Raw genomic sequence first — 24213 nt, forward strand, 5'->3', positions numbered from 1 at the left:
GGAGGGGGGAGGGGAGGGGAGGGGGAGGGGAGGGGGAGATGGAGAAGAAGAAATATTTCATAAAACACACACTAGTTGATATAAAGGTCCAGATATGATAATAGTTGGTGGTTCTAATATCCCATTCACAATAGCCACACAAAACCCAGCAATAATCCTAAACTAGGTAAAAGACTTCTACCATGAAATTATAAAACACCGAAGAAATTAAAGACACTAGTAAATGAAAAGACTTGTTCACGGATCATTGGAATTAATTCTGTAAAAATGGCTATATTACCATAAATGATATACAGACTCAATTAAATCCCCTTCAAAATTCCAATGACATTCTTTACAGACTCAAAAAAATTCCCAAAATTCATATGGAAGCACAAAAAATCCTGAATATCCAAAACAATGCTGAATAAAAAGAGCAATGATGGAGGTATTATATCTGACTTCAAATTAGATTATAGAGCCATTATAACAAAACCTAAAAATAGACCAGCCATATGATGCTACCATATCACTCCTGGGCATTGACCTGAAGGAATGTAAGTAAGCACACACCCATGTTTACTGCAGCAATCTTCACAATAGCCAAACTATGGAGTCGGTCTACATGTGATAGAGAAAATGTGGTATACATACACAATGGAATATTGTTCAGCCATAATTAGGCAAAATTGTGTCATTTGTAACTTTAGGCAAAATAAACCAGACTCAGAATGATAAATATTGTATGTTTTTCTAAAATGGCAAATCTAGATATATAAATACTAACAAACCAAAATTATGCCTAAACATGAGAGTACTTGAAGAGAAGGAAAATGGGGGAGGGGGAAGGAGTCTGAGAGAGTGAGGGGGTAAACAGGATCACAGTACAAAATACATGTGTGGAAATGTCATAGTCAAATATATTATTTTGTACAATTAAAAGGAATAAACCACAACAAGAAAATAAGGTTAAGTATACCAGTTATATAACAACATACAATAAAGAATTATTTTGGGGGCTGGGAAAGTGGCTCAGTGGTAGAGCGCTTGTCTTACATGCATGAGGCCCTGGGTTCGATTCCTCAGCACCACATAAGCAAAAAGAAAAAAGCGCTATGGCTCAAGTGGTAGAGTGCTAGCCTTGAGCTGAAGAGCTGAGGGACAGTGCCCAGGCCCAGAGTTCAGGTTCCACAACTGGACTCAAAAAAAAAAAGAATTATTTTGAATGATTTTAAAGAATATTTTGTAACACACAATACAAAAGGAAGAGAGAATGAAAACAGCAACAATAGCAACTACTGTAGTCACTGTGACTCTTGTTTCCTTCTTCTGGAGTTCATTTCATAGAATATTATTTTATATGATAATCTGTTCATATCTATTGAGCCTTTGGCCCACTACTACTATGCTTAGGCTCCTTTGGCCTCTGTATATTAATGACTAGGGTCCTATATAGTTTATCATGCCCTGGTTTTATTTATTTGTTTTGGCCATTCAGTGCGTTTACTTGTAGATTTATAGGCACATTCTAGTTACCACAAATGAGAGAAACCATGAAGCCTATGTTTCTCTGGTTCTGGCTTATTTTGCTTAATGTAATATTTTCCAAATCTCTCCATTTCCTTACAAATGGTACATTATCATTCTTTCTGATGGATGAGTAGAATTTCAGTATATATATGTATATATATATACACATATACATATACATATAACATTTTCTTGATCCATTAGTCCACTGAGGGACATCCAGGTTATGTAAAAAATGAACTGGATATCTTATGGGTGAAGATGGGAGGGAAAGATTGGGGGAGAGCGACGGAAGGGAAAAAATGGTTAAAAAAGAATTGTACTGATTGTACCTGATTCATGTAACTGTAACCCCTCTGTATATCAGCCACAAAAACACAATAAAAAGGAATAATATTCTGGGCTCTTACTGTTGGTGGAATACCTTCAGGAATGGAGTGAGCTTGGATGAAACCTTTAAAAATGTTAAATATAGCCTCTGAAAATATGGAAACAGATTTTATAACTTAAATGTGGATGTATAAAGATAATGCTAAAGAAAATAGGAATAAGCTCTATGCAGAGGTTGACACCAGTGGTTCCAGCTACTCAAGCAGTAGATATTGGGAGGATTGTGGCCCAAGGCCAGCCACGGGAAAATGTTAGCAAGTACACATCTAAAAAAAAAAAGAAAGAAAGAAAGTTAGGCATGGTGACATATATCTGTCATCCCAGCTTTGTGGGAGGTATATGAAAAGGATCATATGTCCAAGCCAAAAAACAAGACTCTCCTTGAAAAAATATCTAAAGCAAAAAGGACTGGAGATGTGGCTCAAGTGCCTAGAGAATGCCTGCCTAGCAAGTGAGAGGCCCTGAGTTAAAACCCTAGTACTGCCACCCCCCAAAAAAGGCAGAAAAGACAGAGTAAGCATAGAGAATCAAGACAAGATAAAATGAATTTTAAAAATCAATAGTCATGATACTAATGAATACCAAATATATCATTCAAAAACTTACTCAAAAGACACATTTCAGTTTGGATTGAAAATATCAAAATCCAACTATAAACTATAAAAAAGACACAAAACAAGAAGCTGAAAGTATATGAATAATGATAAATAAAATTATACAAAGTCATCAGAAACAATCCTATATAGCTATATTAATGTAAGATAAAATATACGTTCAGGAAATAACACTATAAGAAAATATGTTCAGTCATTATGTAATAATAAACATTTGATTCACAAAGAAGATGAATGGCCTTAATTTATATGCCTCTAATCGCATAACTTCAAAAACTATAAAGAAATGATGGCAAATTTTGATTGACTATAAGCTATTTCTGAGGATGAAGGCAAACGTGAAAGTGCTTCATAACTGAAAACAATATCGATTGTTTTACCTTTCCAAATACTGTGCTTTTTTGATAACCAGTCACAGGAAATTGTATCTGAAATGGAGTGTGACAAAAACACTCTAAAATGCAGAACTGGCTAAGTGAAGGCTGGATTGAAAGCAATAACCACTCATCTCATATGGGGATGGGTAAATGATGATCTGTTTCCTGCAGTAGCAAAAAGGTTGACTGAAGTAGTACCTATTGTCCCCTGGGGGTGATGCCAACTGTCCAGATAGGCTGGAGCTTTAAGCAACTTGGCAACAAGCTATCACATAATTAGACTATGATGAATCATTTCAAGTGTCTTTAATGATGGTGTGTACCCAGGACAATGTATAGGATAAAATGGCTTCTCCCACAAGTAAGAGAGAGCATAAACATGCACAGTTGTGTGTTTGGCTTTTCTGAGATTAAGTCTTGCTATGTAGCCTACAACGATCTTGAACTTGAGATGTTTTTGGCCTTAGTATCCTAAGCACCAGGATTTCAGGTATATGTTATCATGTGTACCAATATGTAGCCTCCTCCTCCTCCTCTTCCTCTTCTTCTTTTTCTTCCTCTTCCTCCTCCTCCTCCTCCTCCTCCTCCTCCTCATTATTATTATTATAGTAGTTGTACAAAGGAGTTGCCATTAAACAAAGCAGTTTATGAATACACTATCTTGATATATGTCACCCCTTTCAAGATTCTTATCCATCCGTTTCCTACACATCTCTTCCCCATTCTTCTTAATTTTGTAGGCTATACATTGGAGTCTTGACTGCATTCTCTCCTTCTCCTCTTCATTTGTCTTTTTTCCCCTTGACCTTACCCTACCTATGTTGCCTACAACTAAGAACCTGAGAAAGCCAAAGACCAGATAATCATGTACTTTGGAGATGGCAGCCATTGAAAAATATGCTTTACCTTGTCTCTAAGGCTGTTTAGGAATGAAGATATTGTGAAAGAGATCTAGTATTTAGGCCACTCCTCAAAAATTTTTACCTCTCCCTTGGGATAGCGGTAGCGATATTTATCTTGGTCCCGTAGTGCAAATTCTTCAGGATAGTGTTCCTGGATTTCTTCATAGGTCATCTCTTCACAGACACCCTAAGAAAAAGCATTTGGAGACAAAAGTATTCGCCTGGTGAAATCCACACAGCTGTTAGCATAGTTCTAAGACCAATGATATGGAATTGTAGAAAATCTGTATGTCTATGAACAAAGCTCTGAAGTGATCCCTGTTGTTTGTGATTATGTATGTGTGCAGAGGGTGTGTGGCTGTGTGAGTGTGAGTATGAATGAATGTGTTGAGCTGAGTGTATGTCATTTTCCTATATTGTCTCAGTATGTCCATAGATGTATACAATACATACAAATGTGTGTTTTTATAAATATGCAAGCAGAAGGATTTGTGATTGTTTGATAGCATATATGCATCATATTTATGATGCATACACAAGGTATAATTAAGCACTTCATACCTAATGTTGGTGTGTATTTGTTCCTACATATGCAATGTTTGTGTGAATGAGTGAGTGTGTGTGAGTGTGTGTGTGTGTGTGTGTGTGTGTGTATACAGGGTGTCTGAACATCTGAAAATGTGCTTGTGTGGGTGTTGCTGTAGTATTTGTCTCCACACAGGTTTCTGTGTGGAACGTATATCTATGAACGTGTTTGTCACTCATGTTTCCATTTATATGTGCATGTGTGTACCTGCATCTGAAGTCTCTGTGAATTTGCAGTAATGTGCTGGAGGATATGAATGTGCTATGTTCATGTCATGATATGCTCCTCTGTGTCCATGTGGGAATATATGTAAGACTATGTTTGTAACAAATGTGTTCATATTTATTTCTACATATATATGTCTCTCTGGGCACATGTGTAGTGCAGGTATGAGTGGTAAAAGATGGTCCCTGTTTGTGGAATGTGTGTGTGCATATGTAAGCATACTTAAAGACAGTATCTAGGATTCTATGCAAGTACATATATGTATATAATACAATGATGCTTTCCCATTGAAGAGTCTTCTCTGTTCTTCCTGTTCTGCCTCCTACTTTGGGATCTCTGGAAAACTGACAGGTAGCCACAAACATAGAAGAGGATGGAAACTAGTAAATGATTAAAGGCTTCAGAATAGGCTTTGAGGAGACATATTCTTCACCTAACAAAGGTATCAGGGACTGAGAGAAAGAGTTACTCAGGCATATGACAGCTTCCATATATTGAGAAATCCCCCACAGGTAAGTGAATGCTGGAGGCAGTGGGAAGTGATATTAGGTTTCTATAGTCTCTTTGTAAGTGTGTAAGGGGGCAGAAGCCTATTTTTTCCCTTTCTTGGTGCCTGTAATGTAGCTTGAACTTAGGGCCTGGGAGGGTCCCTTAGTTTTTTTTTTTCAATCAAGGCTAGTGGAGTCACAGCTCCACTTCCAGCATGTTTGGTGTTTAATTGGATTTTAGAATCTTCCAAACTATACAAACTATCCTGCTCTGGCTGGCTTTGAACCATGATCCTCAGATCTTAGCTTCCTGGGTAGCTAGGATTACAGTAATGAGTCACTGGCACCCAGTTTCTGGTTGTTTTTTGAGACTACCTACCAGGCTTCCTGCAGGGGTGAGAAACTGGACCCTTCCATATCCTAAAAACAGCCCAGCCGTGTCAAACCTCTTGAACTGACACTGTACATGGAAAAAAGTGTGCCTACTGGGCACACAGGCCCTTCTGATTGAAATCTACCTTTTATTCTGAGGCATGTTGTAATCCTTTGGCCTGGAGAATGGTCATGGGCTCCTTATTTTGACTTTAGGCAAATTGTGTAATCCTCTCTAGATTTATCTTCCCCATTTACAAAATGAAGAGAATTACAACTACCTTATAAAAGTGTTCAGATTATTAAGCATACCATATGTAAAATGTACTAGTAGAATATGTACAAGCACATGAAAAAACCCAATATCTCTGGAATTAAACATTTAATATTATTGTTAATAAAAGAAAATAAACAGCCTGGCGCTGGTGGCTCATGCCTGTAATCCTAACTACTCAGGAGGCTGAGATCTGAGGATCATGGTTCAAAGCCAGCCCGGGCTGGAAAGTCCGTGAGACTCTTATCTCCAATAAACCACTAGAAAACCAGAAGTGGCATTGTGTCTCAAGCAGTAGACTGCTCACCTTTTGCTGAAGAGCTGAGGGATAGCGCCCAAGCCCAGAGTTCAAGCCCCACAACCAACAAAAAAAGAAAAAGAAAAGAAACCAATAACTTATTTCTTCTTCCTTATCCATCAACTATAGCCAATTCTCAAGTTTCTACCTCCTATCTCTCTCTCAAATCCATTCCTGGGCTGGGAATATTGCTTAGTGGTAGAGTGCTTGTCTAGCACTAGTTTTCAGGAGGCTGAGATCTGAGGATCATGGTTCAAAGCCAGCCTGAGTAAGAAAGTTCCTGAGACTCACCTCCTGTTAAGCACCAAAAATGCCAGAAGGGTGGCTGTAGCTCAAGTGATAGAGCACCATCCTTAAACAAAGAAAGCTCAAGGACAGTACCCATGCCCTGAGTTCAAGCCCCAGGATGTTCACAAAAAATGTCGTTATAGCCAGGCATTGGTGACTCATGATTATAATCCTAGCCACTCAGGAGGCTGTGATCTGAGAATTGTGGTTTGAAGCCCATGCAGGAAAATCTGTGATTCTTATCTCCAATAAACCACCAAAAAGCTGAAAGTAGAGCTGTGGCACAAGTGATAGATCTCTAGCATTGAGCAATAAAGCTCAAGGACAGCATACAGACCCTGAGTTTAAGCCCTAGGACAGGCACACACACACAAAACAATGTAGTTACATTCAGACTACTTCTCCTTGACTTAGGCAATGTCATCAGCTTCCCAATGCTGCCAAAAAGAGCATCTATATCTAGCAACATGGACTGTAAGGTCCTATGACCTAGGCTCTTTTTCTAGCCTCATCTCCCTTTCCCCCATATGTCCCTATTATTGTTCCTGCCTCTCCACTATTCTTTTGGCTTCTTGACCAGACCACATTCTCTTTTCAACACTGGGCCTTCACATGACCTGTTTTCTCTTTCCCTGAACTAAATTTATTATTCCATTCCAAGCCCATTTTGTTCTGTGTCTTACCTTGAGCTTTTTTCAGAAAACTTTGTTTACAATCACTCTTCCAGATTAGGAGTCATTAGATTGACAACATCATGTGAATTTGCCCAGCTCAGCAAGTACAAAAGCTACAGGCAAAAACTACCATTTTGAATCTTTAACTCTCATTTGCATGGGAAGCAAAAATAAGTTTCCTTCTCTTCATTTCTCCCCACTGTAACCCTGTTATGCTAAAACAAATCCTTGCTAAAACGTAAAATATATAAATCACCCTCCCAGATTTCGTCAGAACCCCTTATCTTTTTTCATCCTCCACTGTTCGTTCTCATCTCAGAATACTTTGTTACACTTAGATGTAATATCCTTCTTACTTGCTGCCTTTGGGATGAGAAAATGTCTAGTCCCAATACACAGAAGTGTTCTTCATGCACATGGATGGTTGTTGAGAAATGTTTATTGATGGTTACAGTACTTTACCTAGTATGTGTGAAGCCTTGGGTTTGATCCTTGGTAGCAGAAAAAAGGGGAACTGTTTATTGAACTAATTAGTTTCTCCATATGGGATAGAGCAGGGACAACTAGACAATAAGCACAAAGTACAGTCTCCTCCCCCCACCTGCCAGGAGATTCACTCCTTCCATCTCACCGCATCAATCTCATTCAGGGCCTTCCATTGCTCATATGGAACACCGAGGGCCTCTGCTGTCTGGATGGTCCTCTTCATGTGGCTGGTCCATACCTTCAGGGAACTGATGTTCTGGGACTGAATGAAGTTGGCAAGGGCATAGGCATACTAGAGTGTAGAATTGCAGAGAAGAGGAGAGAGGAAAAATGCATGAGAAAGGTAGGGAAGCCATGAGAACAAGCTCAAGTCCACCATGATTGGTGGAATGGTGATGAACAAGCCAGAGAAGAGAGCTTAAATGTTCCATGCTTACAAAAACATAAATCTTGCTGGGTGCTGACGGCTCATACCTGTAATCCCAGCTACTCAGGAGGCTGAGATCTGAGGATTGCAGTTTCAAGCAAGCCTGGGAAGGAAAGCCTATGAGACTCATTTCCAATTAAGCACCAAAAAGCCAGAAATAGGGCTGGGTGAGTGGCTCACACCTGTAATCCTATTTACTCAGGAGGCTGAGATCTGTGGATCACGGTTCAAAGCCAGCCCAGGTAGGAAAGTCTGTGAGACTCATCTCCAAGTAACCACCAGAAACCTGGGAGTGGCGATGTGGCTCAAGTAGTAGAGTACTCACCTTGAGCTAAAAAGCTCAGGGACAGTGCCCAGGCCCAGAGGTCAACAAACTCAACATCAAAAGCAAAAGTCAGAAGTGGGGCCATGGCTCATGTATTATAACACTAGCCTTGAGCTCAAAAGCTCAGGGATAGCATTCAGGCCTTGAGTTCAAGCCCAAGAAGTGCTCCCCCCGCCCCCACACACCATATTATTTTCATGTTGAATGGTAACCTCTTTGTACAACTATTTAAAGATAATAAAGATATAACTAAATAAAAAAAAGTCATAGTCTTTGGAAGGGGATACAGGAAGTGGTTGATCAAAGGACTCAAAGTTAAAAGTTATTGTAGGAGGAGAGAGGAAAAATGCATTAATAAATTCTAGCATTCTACTGCACAACAGAATGATAATAGTTGAAAAGAAGGTGTTGTGCATTTCAAATTATCTAGAAGAGATGATTTTTTTCACCAGTCCTGGGACTTGAACTCAGGGCCTAAGGTACTGTCCCAGAGCTTCTTTTGCTCACTTGAGCCACAGCACAACTTCTGGATTTTTCTGTTTATGTGGTACTTAGGAATCAACCCCAGGTTTTGTGTATGATAGGAAAGTACTCTACTGCTAAGCCACACTCCCAGCACCAAGAAATGATTTTTAATATTCTCATAATAGCTGGGCTCTGGGGCTGTAATTCTAGCTACCCAGGAGGCTGACATTTGAGGTTTATGGTTCAAAGCCAGCCAGGCAAGGAAGTCTGTGAGACTCTCATCTCCAATTAACTACCAGAAAACAAGAAGTGGTGCTGTGGCTCAAAGTGGTAGAGTGTTAGCCTTGAGCAAAAGAGCTCAAGGATAGTTCTCAGGAACTAAGTTCAAGCCCCATGACTGACAAAATAATAATAATATATGCATGAGGTAATAAACCAATATACAATAGCTGACCATGTGGAAGAAGAGTCACTGTTACCTGCTGTGACCCATCACTAGGTCTCCCCTCCCCCACCTCAGGACCCAGGCAGTGGCCCCCTGACCAAGGCCAGCTCAGCCAGCCCGCAATTGTCTGGCACGAGGCCTTCCCTACCTGCTTGCCCCGAGCTGAGAGTCCAGAGTCACCTCCGATGCGGCCTCTGAGGTTGAGTTCACTCTCACCATGCCGGCACAGGTAGATGGAGCGTGGGGTGACGTGGATGTTCATGAGGTAGTAGACTGTGCGACTCTGAACGTGATCCTGAACTCGATTCACCATGTAGCGTGTGCCCACATCAAAGATCTTGATGTAGGACAGGTGGCTGGGCCAGACCGAAGCAGGAGCAAGGGCAGCTCAGGGGCTGATGGTGGGGAAGGTTGATCCCAAGAGAAAATCCCAACCGTATACCCTGCTTTCAAGCACTCTCTGCAATTCAGCTCTCACCTCGCAAGATGCTTTGTTTTGTCCTATCCTGAGTAGTTATTGTAGAGACCTAATTCCTGACCACCCCAAGTAGCTTATTGCTTGCTAGTCCCAACTCATCTCCTGAATCCTCAGCTGTAACTGCACTCTTTTGATTTTTAGTTACCACAACACAAGGAGCTGGGATTTTTTTTCCTTTGTGTTCTATATTCTTATTGTACTCAGAGATCCCTGGGAATGTCCTAACACTTATACTGATTATCTCCTTACTTGTCCATTCCCTAGCCTTTTTTCAATCCTAATCAGGACTCCTCCTTTCCCCTGAGTTTCTCTCTCCCCTTCAGCTGTGATAAGCTGTACTTTGTACTGTACAGGCAGCTATCAGGTTGTGCCTGTATGTTCGTACACAGAGAGAAAAGAGATTATCTTTTCTGTGTGAGAACACAGAAGCAGTTTGACTAGAAACACTTTCTCAGGATCCTAGAAGAATTATCATCTAATGTGACCTTGTTCACTAGATACTGTCTGCTCCTCAGACCAGTCCTGCATGGCTCTAGAAGAACTTCTAAATTCCTCATTTTAGTCTAACAATCGAGTTACTTTCACACACTGCCTGGTCTGGCTTCATCTTGCAGTTCCATGCCATACCTATATACTTTCTTTGTCTCATTCCTGTCTTCATGATTTTGCTGTTATACTTAAAATTTTCTATACACCTTGTCTCTTACTCAGACTTAACTAGGCCATTATAAACACTATTCACTTTACTTGAAATGACATCCCTTGCCTGATTTCCAGTTTCATTCTTGTGAATACATCTTCCAAGTGTTAGCACATGAACTCTCTTGAAGAAGTCTTTGGGTCCAAGGTCATGTAAAAATCACTTAGATTCATTCAGCACCGCAAGTATTGTAATAGCTCATACCAATCCCCAGTCCTAAGGCTTGAACTAGGACCTGGGCACTGTCTCTGAGATGTTTTGTTCCACTATGTCTGTTTGGTAGTCAACTGGAGATCAAAGTCTCATGGACTTTCCTACCCAGCCTGGCTTTGAACCACAACTCTCAGATCTCAGCCTCCTGAGTAGTATGATATCAACTATAAGTCACTGGTGCTCAGCTAAAACAACTTTTATAAGATATATTAATAACATAAGGAGATTTTCTCAAATCTAGTTTTGCCTTTTTCATTTTTCACTATTTTGAATACTAAATATTAAAAGCTTTCAGGATAGTTTCCTTAGGTTTTGAAGGGTAACTTGTTAATACCCTAAGCACTCAAGAATCTAACTCTTCCAGGTCTTCTTTCTCCATGCTGGGCCAGGTCTCCTGCTCTGTGTTCCTTCAGTCTACTTTGCTTACTGAGTTCTTACAACTGTTAATCAACTGTGGTCCCACTGTCTTCTCTGACCACCTCGACATTTTATCAGAGCAAAGACAGCTCATCCCTCTTTAGGTTCCTAGCCACAGCTAAGGTTGCCCTTGATACATTGCCTGTAAATAACTACTAGTGGCAAATTAAATCAAGTTGCCCTTCTAGATCTGTCTTATTCAGGCCTAAATTGCTTGTTAAAACAAATATCACTCTTCCTGGATTGTAGTCTCAGGTCTCAGGGTTTTCCTGATGCCATTCCTTCACTTCACACACCTCCTCCCAAGCTCTACCATTTGCTATTTGCCTATATGGTGCTCTGAGCATAACACAAAATGCCACTCCAGAAAATAGATAATCCTATTCAGCATACACAACCACACTCCAGCACATCTGAGAGAATCAAATGTACTCTTGACCAGGGAGTTTGTACAGTGACCAATATGTAAAATTAGAAATAAAGGCCATGCTCCTTGCATTGAGTATCTAAGCCACATATAATAGTTTTTTATGATATAGGGATACAAGAGGAATAACCAGGCTGGAGGGTTGGAGATATCAGTTTCAGTATATACTCTGCTGATGATTCATCATGTGGCAAGCCTTTGACCTGATCTCGGTTTCATGTGCTCTAATTAAGGAGTAGAGCAGTAACAGTGCCATTTTCTCAGTAATTTAGTTGGGTAAAGCTAAAAGAATTCTATTTAAACTTCCGAGGATGGAATTGACCATTTAAGGCCTTTTGACACTTCACTCTAGGGTCTCAAAGGATGTGGATGACCAGGGCCTCTTCTCATTACAATCCATTTTGAAAGATATTGCCGTTCTGGAAGCACTTCACATGTAAACTCACATCTGTCTTGAACTTCTAGCTATCTCAGTCAATCTCACGAATACCTCATATATCATGGAAAATTAGAGCCAGGAATCTCATGAAGGCACCTCATTAAATCTCTGTCCTGATGCGACAGACAAAGAAGCCTAGGCCAAAGAGGGAGGATATGTACCCAGGTTCTAAAGGATATTAAACCTGGGTTAATAATCCAGGCTCTTACCTGTCCAGTTCATCATCCAGGGGTTGGTAGTTGACTTCATAGCACTCAATTCTTTTTAGAAAGTCTTCTAAAACATTTTCTTGGTCACAGTCTAGGTAATCAGGGCTGCCAAGTTTCACTTGCTGGGAAAAGGAAGAGAGACACAGAATCAAGGGAGAGAGTGGGAGACAAGAGACTCTGGCAGTGTTGAACATACCTTCTGTCACTGTGGTGTCAAAAAGAAAATCTAGAGAAAAATCTGAGCTTCCAATTATCTGATGACCTTTCAGGTCTCTTCTGTTCCTGAGCTCAGTACTTTGATGAAATAGGTAACAATAAAAGTTGGTAAATGATCTAGTACTAGATAACATGATTAGAGTAGTAATGGTAGAGATAAAACGTGGGACAGGATAAAAAACATGGGCTTTTGAGAAAGACAGCCATTCTTGAAATATAGTTCTCCTTTTATGCTGAAGCATCAGTCTATGACAATCCACCTTACTTCTTAGAACCTCACTTTCCTCCCTCTAACATGAAAATTATCACTATTATGTGGGTTTGTTTGTTGTGGATAAAAGAGAACTGGGTTATGAAAAGAGAGAGAGAGAACCGGGTATAAGTGGCTCACCCTATAATCCTAGCTACTCAGGAAACTGAGATGTGAGGGTTTCAGTTTAAGGCCAGCCCAGGCAGGAAATTCCATGAGACTCATCTTCAATTAACTGCCCAAAAGCCAGAAGTGGAGTTGTAGGTCAAGTGGTTAGAGCACTAATCATGAGCAAAAGGCTCAAGGACTTTGCATCAGGGCCTGAGTTCAAACCCCAGGACTGCCATCCACAAAAAAGAGAGTCAAGCTTGGTGCTTGGTGCATACTAAGGGCTATTGTAAGATCATTATGGGCCAACATGATCAGAGGATACTTCCTTTACCAAGTGGGAGATGTTCAGGTAGAAACATTTCCTTTCATGTACTAGAGATCTTTTTAGAAATGATGCAAACCTAAGGCAGAGTAAGGAGGAAAGGTAATTGGTGTTTTTACCTTGATGTTTTCTGCAATGATGTCAGGATCATTACAAATGGACTCAATGAAGAAGACCTAAAAGAGAAACAGAAGGGAGATTTCCAGCAGGAAATTATATTTGGTAGGATTTACACATAACTTCCGCCTTTGCAAAGGCTCTAAGACATCTCCAGGGGCATCTTAGACAACATCATGTTTCATACAATGGTGCTTGCAAGTTTTACAAGCCTGTCTGGATTAACGTTGAATGGCCTTAGATTGTTTTGTGTTTCTATTAGGTTCTGGTTCTTACATATGTTTTTCACAGCGGGTTTTTTCTGCCTCTTCCTCATTACCACACTCCTACCCCAGTTCCAGGTGTCAACAATCATCTTCAACTGCCCAATGTGGCACTTCTCCTTCCCTGCTGCTTTGTTGCTTCTGACTATATTGTGGAGTACTAAGCAATCAAATTAAGATGTCAAAATATAGAGTACAATTTGGCTCTTCTGGCTATCCTAGTTTGTAAATTTTTTTGCCAGTAATAGGGCTATAACACAGGGCCTTGCTCTCTTGCTTATTTGGGGCTTTTTGGTCAAAGATGGTGCTCTACCATTTGAGTCACACATCTACATCTGGCTTTTTGCAGGTTAATTGCAGATAAGAGTCTTGGAGTTTTCTGCCTGCCTCAAACTACAGATTTCAGCCTCCTCAGTACCTAGGATTACTGGTATGAGCCACTGGCACCTGGCCCCAGTTTGTACTTCTTTGAGGTTTGAGCTGAGGAAGTAGGCTGTAAGCAAGAGCGGGAGCGATACTATACCTTATAACCATGTTCTTTAGCAAACTGCAGAATTAGTGACCGTCGTTCTCTGGTAGTGTTGGTGGCATCAAAAACCTAGATACAGGTAAGAGATTACTTACTCTGAATCTAATGTTGACAGAACACCACTGTGTTCTGTCCTTCTGCTAAGGGTAGGCTTCCAGAAGGGCACAGAATTTGAAGAGTGTTTTGAAGGAAAGAAAAAACTTAGAATTGACTCATGTCAATTTCCAAAGCACTGTGAGCCTTTGTTGGCTACTCAGAAATATACTAGACTCTGTGAATGTAATAAGAAGAACGTTGTGGGAGCTGGGTGCTGGTGGCTCATGCCTGTAATCATGGTGACAAGAAGCTGAGATCTGAGGATGACTCTTTAAATCCAGGAAGTGGCGCTGTGGCTCAAGGAGTAGAGCGCTGGCCTTGGGCTGACAAGTTCAGGGACAGCACCCAGGCCTAGAGTCAGCACCCGGGCACAGAGTTTAAGCCCTTACAACTGATAAAAAAAAATCTTTGGGGTTGGGAATGTGGCTTAGTGGTAGAGTGCTTGCCTAGCATGCATGAAACCCTGGGTTCAATTCCTCAGTACCACATAAACAAGAACAAAAAGACCACTCTTCAAATCGAGCCCAGGCAGATAAGTCCATGAGACTCTTATCTCCAATTAACTACCAAAAAGGTGGAAATGGGATGTGGCTCAAGTAGGTAGAGTGCTATCCTTGAGCACAAATGATCAGGGACAGCACTCAGGCCCTGAGTTCAAGCCTCAGGACAGGCACAAAAAGTTGTAGAATTTTATTAGGGTTATATTACAGGTGAAATAATTGAGGTCTAGAAGTTTCTGACAGATTTTCTTAAAACCGAGCCTTCTAGGTGAGGTCTCTTCCTTCTTTTATTTTTTTTCTGTCCGTTGTGGGACCTGAATTCTGGGCCTGGGCACTGTCCCTAAGCTTCAGCTCAAAGCTAGCGCTCTACCACTTGAGCCACAGTGCCAATTCTGGCTTTTTCTGCTTATGTGGTGCTGAGCAATTGAACCCAGGGCCTCATGCATGCAAGGCAAGCACCCTACCACTGAGCCACCTTCCCAACCCCTCTTCCTTCTTTATCACCTTAGAAACCTCAAAAACAGGAAACAATTATATTATTTTATCGAAGTCCTTCCTCCCTCCCTCCCTCCCTCCCTTCCTTCCTTCCTTCCTTCCTTCCTTCCTTCCTTCCTTCCTTCCTTCTTTTTTTTGCCAGTCCTGGGTTTAAACTCTGGGTCTAGGCCTGTCCCTGAGCTTCTTTTGCTCAAAGCTACCACTCTACCAATTGAGCCACAATGCCACTTCCAGCTTTTTCTAAGTAGTTTATTGGAGATTTATAGTCTCATGGACTTTCCTGCCCATGCTAACTTCTAACTGCAATTCTCAGATCTCAGTAGCTAAGAGTATAGGTGTGAGCCAGGAGTATAGGTGTGAGCCACCTGTACCCACCCAAGTCTGGCATAAAGGTACACATCTACTTTTCTTTCTTTCTTTCTTTTTTGTCCATAATGGAGCTTGAACTCAGGGCCTGGGTGTTATCCCTGGGCTATTTTGCTCAAGGCTAGTGCTCTACAACTTTGAGTCACAGATCCACTTTCCAATTCTATTCTTAACACTTTAGTTGGGATCATTTGCATGTGAACATCTCTCCTGTTTATTACTTACAAATCTGATCCTAAGAATCTATGAGATTAAATTGCCTGGGTGTTTAGACAATCTCTAGAACTCAAAATTGTTTGTAGTGCAGTCTTAAATTCCAGTATAGTCCTGCTGAATTTTTGAGCCATTTCTTCTGGTCTTTAACATGGAGAGTAATAACAATACATATCTCATGAGAACATGAAAATTTCAATGTAAGTAAAGTACTTAGAATAATGTGTGACATATAAGTAAATGCTCAAAACAAAAACAATGTCAGCATTTTCTATTATGAAAGCCATCCAAGGGGGGAAAAAAGAAAATTTCTTTACCGCAACGTGACCTTCCTCATAGCTGAGATATTTATGAACATCCTTCAGGGCTGCTAGGGCACATTGCCTGAAAAAGACAGAGAAGCACACAACCCTCCTCCCAAGATGTGTTCCTCTCTCTCTTTTCACATTATATTCTGTAGTATCTCTCACACATCTTACATTAAATGATTCATCTGTTGAATACATATCTAGAATGTCTTCTATACTAGGCACTATGTCAAACACGGGGGGGGGGGTCACACAGTAACAATTGGCTGTGTATACAGCTTGAGGGTAAGTATAAAGTGACATGTCCAGAAAAAGCTGAGTGATGACAGTATCCCTAATTTTAAGGGCTTCAACTCTTGAGCTAATGGAGCTCAAGCTGAACTTGTTTGTCAACTCAGGTAGGGGCCTACACATGTAGTGTGAAGTTAACGACATTCCTAGTATGTATAATATTGTAACCATAGTCTTAACAGTGGTAGTATACACATGCTTCTAGGAAAAAAATCCCCTTAGTGACTGCTCACTGCTGGTTTCTATGATAAAAGGAGACCCAGGCTCTGTCATGGAAGTACTTTGAGTCATAGAGAAAAGAGACTTTCAGGTTCAGGTGATGAGACTGGAGAGTCAAGTGTAGACCAAGCTATTAAGACTCTCAAATGCTAGGCTAAGACATTTCTATCCACTCCTATCATAATCAGGAGCCTATAAAAGGTTCTTGATGGTTATAATCAGAACAGGCTTCTAGTAGGATTATAGAAAGGCTCTTGTAATTATCCTTTGAGAATTTACAGGGTCTCCTCCCAGATTACTCTGCCTCACTCCCCCTACATCTGAAGAAGGGCCTCCCTCAGCCAGGGGACAGAACAGGTCCCTAAAAATGTTATGTACTTACTTCCTGATAAGTAGGGCCTCCATGTTGTCTGGGAGAAAGAATTCGTAGTTCTTGTAGCTCACTGCCTCTCGTCGATATTGGCCTAAATTAAACACTGAAAGCAGGGAGCCCTAGTGAAAATGTTTGGAAGAACCCAGAAGATATCCTCACTGGGAGGGCTATCATAATAGAAGAAGGGTAATTTATAACTATAAAATGTGCTTATTTAGAAAACTTCAAATTATGACTGCCAGCCCCTTATTTCTTCACATAGCCCTTGAAGGGAGGAGTCACCCTTGCCTCTTCACAAAGTAAAGAAAGCAAAGTTCGGAGATAGGAAATAAACAGTAAATAACTGGGGATTGGGGATTCAAACCTAGGTCTGTCTGACTTCAAACAATTCCATTTTATTATAAACTTAGCCCTCTAAATGTTCTACTCCACTAGAAAGATGAAGAAACTGAGATCCAGGGAATAAAATCAATCCCCAAAATTCAAACAGTAAATGAGCTGATAACACAGATACAGATTAGGCCTCCTGCCATTTCACTTTTCTGAATCATGAGAGAGAATCTAAATTTGAATCTCTAGTAATAGTTTCGTACTTGCAATGGTGAAAAACGAGTGAAATGAGAAGGAAAGGAGAAAGAAGATAAGCAGCAGGAGGAAGAGGATGAAAGGTAATATTTCATTCATTCATCCAACAAATACTTTTTGATCTCTATTCTGTGAAGTGGCATATGAGTTCTGAGTCACAGAGAAATAACCAGATCTTTGTAATGGGGCCAACAAGAAGCCCACAATGAAGCAGGAAGGATGGTGAAGAACCACACAGTTTGTTAAGTGCTCTGACAGATACAAAATGGAAGCATGCAAAACATTAAGGAGGAAGGACAAACTCTATTTGGGGTGATCAGAAATGGCTTCTTAGAGAAAATAAATTTGGACCAGTCTTTTAGAGTACATGGGTATGAGGGTGATGGTGGGAAACAAGAACACTCCAAGAAGAACAGCTTGAGCAAAGGCAAAGCATGTTTTTGGGGATGGTGGGTCCACCACTGTGGCAGTGGCTTGAGAGCCTGGAAGGGGTCAGTTGTGGAGAGCCTTCAAGGACAGGGTGAGAATCTTGGGATTAAACCTGCAGTCAAGGGGACTCTTGGAGGCTGTAGGCATGTCCACATTGTACTTCCAGAGTCTGACTCTGTAGGCCTCTGTGAGTACTGAGTACAGAAGGACAGGAGAAAGGAAGATCAGGGAAGCAACCCATCAATGACTGAATCACATTCCCCCACTAAGCAGAGGCTCCTTAGAGCTTGCAGCCCTCCATAGACATAGATCCTTCTCCCCTTTCATTCTGCAAATGCCCCCCTCCTCCCATAGGACCCAGCTCAAGCTTGATGCTACCCTCTAGTTAGTATTCCCTCTGTGAGCCTTCTCATTGCTGTGTGTGATGATTCCTAGGTGATATACAATCAAGTTGAGAATTCATCAATGACAAAGTAAGAGTATCATCCATTTTTCATAGTTACTACCTACCGTGGGTTTTTAGCATGTGGGAAATCATTGGGAAAACCTTTCACTGGTGAACTAGGTAAAGACAAAGTAGGTGAGAGGCAAGGAACAATTGGGTAAAAGAAGAGATTTAGGGGGTCCAGTGTAACTCAGCTACAGAGTTCACACTTATCATCCAGGAAACCCTGAGTTCAATCCCCAGCACATAGAGAAGGAGAAGGGAAAAGAGAAATGTATATAAAGAGAGTTAGAAGGAGACCAGTGGGAGGGAGGATGGGGAAAAGAGAGAGGGAAAGAACACTGAGAGAGAGATGAATAGAGTGAAGGGGTAGACAGAATGTTGAGAAGTGTGAGGAGAACTGAGGAAAGCAGAGGACAGAGCTACAACGGATCCCTTTCTCCATCCATCAGTAGAGCTAGGAATTAGACCTTGCACAGTGAATGTCAGGCTTGGGAACAAGCAGATTCTGATTCTGTCACTTACACACATGAGTCCTTACATAAGGCACTTCACCTCTGTGGCCTTCATTTCAACTATGAAATGGCAAAGAAATGATAATACTAAAAAATAGCAATAGTGTGGAAGTAAAAGCAATGATTATAAAAACAATCATCTTATTATTTAAAACAATTATCCTATTACCCAGAGGATTATTTTGAGGTCAGATTTCTTCAAAGAAGTCTGACTTGTCCTTCTTCCCACCACCTTTCTCTCTGTGCAGATACTGGGACTTCAACCCAGAGTCTAATGCTCTTGCTTCACTTTTTCACTCAAGGCTGGCACTCTACCATTTGAGCCACACTTCCACTTATAGCTTTTGTTGGTTAGAGAGAAGAGTCTCATAGACTTTCCTGTTTGGGCTGGTTTTGAACTGCAATCCTAAGATCCCAATTACAGGATTACAGGTGTGAGCCATTAGCGCTCAGCAGACATTTAGTGTTAAAACTCATTTTCCTGTGACTGCCTCCCAGCATGTGATTGGACACACATGTCCTGGAATGTGATGGCAGTGGTTATAGTAGAAGTAGCAAGAGTGTTAGGAGTAATTTCAACCTTGTTAATAATCATGATGAAGGTTTTGAGACCGAGGTCTTTGACTCTGTTTTCAGCTAGTTTCATGTATTGGGGCTGTAGAACAAAGAATGATAGAAGTATACCTTTAGTTGGTGTTCCTATCCAGTTTAGGTATCGCGTGAGCTTTGTGGAGATGTACGTCTTGCCTCGAGCTGGTAAACCCACCATGATCACCATCGTGGGGGAATTGGTAAACTGGGGTACTGTTGCTGGAAGATAAGAACAGAGCCTCAAAAGCTTTTTCCTCAGATTTATATAATCTTTTAGCATCAGCGCAGAGATAGTAATTGGAAAGAACATTTCTTCCTCCCATTAACAAGGGGACAATCTGAAAAATCTGTACATTGACTTTACTTGGGCTTGTCAGAAAATTGAGGTTGCAGTGAAAGTAGGTAACCTAAAACCTAATGAAAAAGGCATCTGTGAGAGGAACCACACAACTGTTTACTTGATACAGATAGTGCTGAAAAACATACACACTCATTAAGAAGAGTTAGCTTAAAAGGATTATTTTTTGTAGTACTAAGATTGAACTCATAGCATCACAATTGCCAGGCAAGTACTCTACTTGAACCATGTCACCAGCCCTTTTTCCTTTAGATATTTTTAGATAGTCTTGTGTTTTTGCCTAGTTTACCCTCAGATCTTGATCCTCTTACCTATTTCTTACATAGATGAGATTATAGGTGTATACCATGCCTGGCTTGTTTCTTCAGATGAGATCTTGGCTATATTTTTTTGCTTGTCCTGATCTCCAATTGCGATTCTCCAGATTGCTACTTCTCATATAGCTGAGATTATAGACATAAGCCATTGCAGCCAGCCTAAAAATTATTAATGAATTGGTAAAGGCTAGATGCATGGCATTGAGAATGTGAAATCCTCAGGGCCGTGATCATGTTGCAATTTTCCTCCGGAATTCTACCAGATGCTGACAGTGATAGTTGAGGAAAAATCCCAGGAAGGATATCCTCCAGGGAAAGGAGACAGAACAATATCCACTGCTAGGATTCTGGTAAGACCATGTTCTCTATATTTTCCTTGGGAAAACTCTTTCTCTGTATTTCCTATGGTATTCAGGGAACAGTAACAAAAACTGTAGAGTAGAATGACATCGCCCCATTTATTAGGAAATGGAAAGTCTTGGAAAAAATTATATTAAGTGAAGTAAGGCATACCCAAAGAAACATAGGTCCCATGGTTTCTCTTATTTACAATAACTAGTATACGTCTAGGATAATCTTGCCAGACAAGCAGAAAGGGTCAAAAGCTATGTACATATGACCATATAACCTGATGCTAAGTGAAATGAACCCTAAGACACAAGAGGTTTTTTTCTTTGTCACTGTTGTTTTTAATATACCATGTGATTTTTTTGTTTCTTTTGTATGTTGTTCCCCCATGGTATATCCCCTGTTGTCACTGTATTTGATTCTGGTGTCCTGCATCTGGTATACACATTTTCCTAATTTGGGGAGGGGAAGGGAAATAACAACATGCTGAAACAAGGATATAGGTTGACCCATGTAACAATAAGATGTACAAGACACTATGCTGACAATGAACTTTACAACTTGGGGAGGGGAAGGGAGGAGTTGAGGAGGTGGGGAGAGAAGGGATAAAGGAGAGGGTAACAATGCCCAATAGGTAATGTACTCACTACCTTACTCATGTAACTGTAACCCATCTGTACAGTATCTTTACAATAAAAAATATTAAAAAAATCATAGAATGACAACATTGTGGAAACTTGCTGCAGCTGCCAGTGGAATGGCCACCACCATTGAAATTCAGTCCTGACCAATCTACTTCCTCTCTTTTGAGGGGAACAAATGCTCAATCTGTACAAGGAAGGACAACAAAAGCTGCGAGCATGGGTCGAAAATTACTACCTCTGGGAAGAAAAATGGGAACGAAGTTCCAATCTAAGAAGGGCACAGACATGGGCATGCTTGCCATTACAGTTAAGGACAGGAACACTTGCTATTTTGTTTTTTTCTTTTTTCCCGAGATCAAGACTCGAACTCAGTATATGACACTTTAGCTCCTTGGCTAACGCTGTACCATCTGAGCCATGCCTCCAACTCTAAGGGCAGGAACACTTATGAGGGTTCCACCTCCAACACTCAGGGAAAGCCTGCCTGATTGAGACTTATCAGAATAACACAGAATGTCTTAGTCTTCTGTTCTGCAGGCTTAGAAGCATCATTACAAATATTAGTGAAATACATCTAACAGAGATTCAAGAAACAGATTGTCTCCATGGAACAGTACAAAGGGAAGAATGATCAGGACCAGACATAGTTATGACATAGGCATGGGAATTGTTAGACAGAAAATTTAAATCACCTATGACTAATAGTTCAAAGCTCTATTGGAAAAGGTAGTCACAGAAGCTCAGATAGATATTTTCAGCAGGGGGATTGAACGTGCACTAAATAAAAATTCAAGAAGAAAAAAAACAAGAGAAAATTCTATGTGTGTGTGTGTGTGTGTGTGTGTGTGTGTGTGTGTTTACAGAAGATAGTACAAAACATCCATGAACTATAGGCCAAAATCTATGGATGATATGGAAGGAAGAGTGGGGGCAGAATAAATATTTCAAGGCTTAATAGCAAAAAATTTCCAAAATTAGTACTGATGTCAACTCATAGATCTAAGAGACTAAGAGAACACTAAGCACAGTATTACTGTCAAGAACCATGCCCAGACATACAACATTCAAATATCAGATAATCAGGGCCTGGGAAGGTGGCTCAGTGGTAGAACGCTTGCCTTGCATAGGCCTGAGGCCCTGGGTTCAATTCCTCAGCACCACATAAGCAAAAAGAAAAAAGCCGGAAGTGGCATTGTGGCTCAAGTGGTAGAGCGCTAGCCTTGAGCTGAAGAGCTGAGGGACAGCGCCCAGCCCCAGAGTTCAGGCCCCACGACCGGACCCCAAAAAAAAATATCAGATAATCAGGACAAAATAAAATCCTTTAGGCAGTCAGGAAGGAGAGAATAGGCAGAGACCACCACATCTACAAAGAAAAAAAAAGAGAAAAATTATACTAAATTTCTTGTTAGAAACTACATAAGCAAAACGATAGTGAAATGAAACCTTTAGTGTTGAAAGGGAAGAAAAACCCAACCCAGAATTTTAAATTCGGCAAAAATATCCTTCAGAACTGAAGGGAATATATCTGGGTGCTGATGGCCCATGGTCTGTAATTGTAGCTATTTGGGAGGCTGAGAAAGGGAAGATCATAGTTACAGATTAGCCCACGCAGAAAAGCTCACAGGCCTCTTTTTTGTGTGTGCCAGTCTTGGAGCTTAAACTTAGGGTCTGGACACTGTCCCTGAATTTTTTTGATCATGGTTAGTGTTCTATTACTTAATCCACAGCTCCACTTCCAGCTTTTTGGTGGTTTGGAGATGAGTCTCATGGAGTTTTCTGCCCAAGCTGGCTTCAAACTATAACCCTCAGTCTAAGTATTCTCAGTAGCTAGTATTACAGGTGTGAGCCACTGATGCTTGGCATGAGGCTTTTTCTTAACCTGTAAATGGGTGCAGTGGCATTTACCTATCATCTAACCTACATGGGAAGTTAAGATTGGGATTATTGCAGTACCAAGCCCAGCTCAGGCAGAAAAAGAGAAAGAGAAAGAATGTGGATGAGATGACACATATCATCATCTGTCATCTCAGCAACTCCAGGAAGCTTAAAATATGTGAAGTATGGTCCAGGAGCATGTCCAGGCTGGCAGAAGACCTTAACTTAAAAATAACCAGCAAAATAATTTTGAGAATCTGGATGAAATGGAAGAATTTCTAGCAAATATTGACATGTCCAAATTAAATCAAGATGAGTCAAACTAACTTAACAGTCCCATATCAAGCATCGAAACAGAAACAGCAATAAGAGACCTTCCATCCAAGCAAAGCCCAGACCAGATGGGTTCACTGCTGAATTCTACAAGGCCTTCAAAACAGAACTCACACCAATACTCCTCCAACTCTTCAATGAAATTGAAAATGAAAGTTCACTACCAAACTCCTTCTATGAAGCCATCATAACCCTCATCCCAAAACCAGACAGGGACTCATCAAAGAAAGAGTACTATAGACACATTTCTTAGATGAACATTGATGTAAAACTTCTCAACAAAATTTTGGCCAATCAACTTCAACAAGTCATAAAAAAATCATACATCATAATCAAACAGGATTCATTCCAGGGATGCAAAGCTGGTTCAATATATGCAAATCAATTAAGGTAATACATCACATCAACAAGAGCAAGGATAAGAACCACATAATTATCTCAATAGATGCAGAAAAAGCATTTGACAAAATCCAACACCCCTTCATGATGAAAGCTTTGAAGAAGCTAGGAATCCAGAGAACATTTCTCAATACAATAAAGGCTGTGTATGACAAACCTACAGCCAGCATTATACTTAATGGAGAAAAGCTAAAGCCATTTCCTCTAAACTCAGGAACCAGGCAAGGATGTCTCCTCTCTCCACATCTCTTCAACTTAGTATTAGAATGCCTAGCTACAGCAATTAGACAAGATGCAAACATAAAAGGGATCCAAATAGGGCAAGATGAAGTAAAACTCTCCCTCTTTGCAGATGACATGATCTTGTATGTAAAGAACCTCATGGAATCCACTCCTATGCTACTGAAACTGATTTGAAACTTTGGCAAAGTAGCAGGGTATAAAAGTAACCCTGAAAAATCAACAGCTTTCCTGTATGCCAATAATAAGAGGGTGGCTGAAATCAGGAAAGCAACTTTATTCATAATACCCCCACAAAAAATAAAATACCTAGGAATAAACTTAACTAAAAAATGAAGGACTTCTATGAAGAAAACTTTAAAAATCTGATAAAGGAAATTAAAGAAGATCTAAGGAAGTGGAAAAACCTCCCATGCTCCTGGATAGGGAGGATTAAC

At 40.5% G+C, this 24213-nt stretch overlaps 1 protein-coding gene across 1 annotated transcript in view; it reads right to left on the reverse strand.

The window, feature by feature from the left end:
* The window catches only part of Pfkfb1 (6-phosphofructo-2-kinase/fructose-2,6-biphosphatase 1), a 50023-nt gene that overhangs the window by 9669 nt on the left and 16141 nt on the right, over positions 1–24213 (reverse strand). The window contains exons 2-10 of the mRNA XM_013035813.1: positions 19356–19481; positions 16707–16800; positions 15824–15890; positions 13831–13905; positions 13047–13103; positions 12029–12150; positions 9294–9501; positions 7629–7775; positions 3875–3979 (exon numbers count right to left, since the gene is read on the reverse strand). Of these exons, the coding sequence (XP_012891267.1) occupies positions 3875–3979; positions 7629–7775; positions 9294–9501; positions 12029–12150; positions 13047–13103; positions 13831–13905; positions 15824–15890; positions 16707–16800; positions 19356–19481 (1001 nt within the window). The remainder of the gene's footprint in view (positions 1–3874; positions 3980–7628; positions 7776–9293; positions 9502–12028; positions 12151–13046; positions 13104–13830; positions 13906–15823; positions 15891–16706; positions 16801–19355; positions 19482–24213) is intronic.

Source organism: Dipodomys ordii, unplaced genomic scaffold (assembly GCF_000151885.1).
Source record: "Dipodomys ordii isolate 6190 unplaced genomic scaffold, Dord_2.0 Scaffold221, whole genome shotgun sequence".
Classification (NCBI taxonomy): Eukaryota; Metazoa; Chordata; class Mammalia; order Rodentia; family Heteromyidae; genus Dipodomys; species Dipodomys ordii.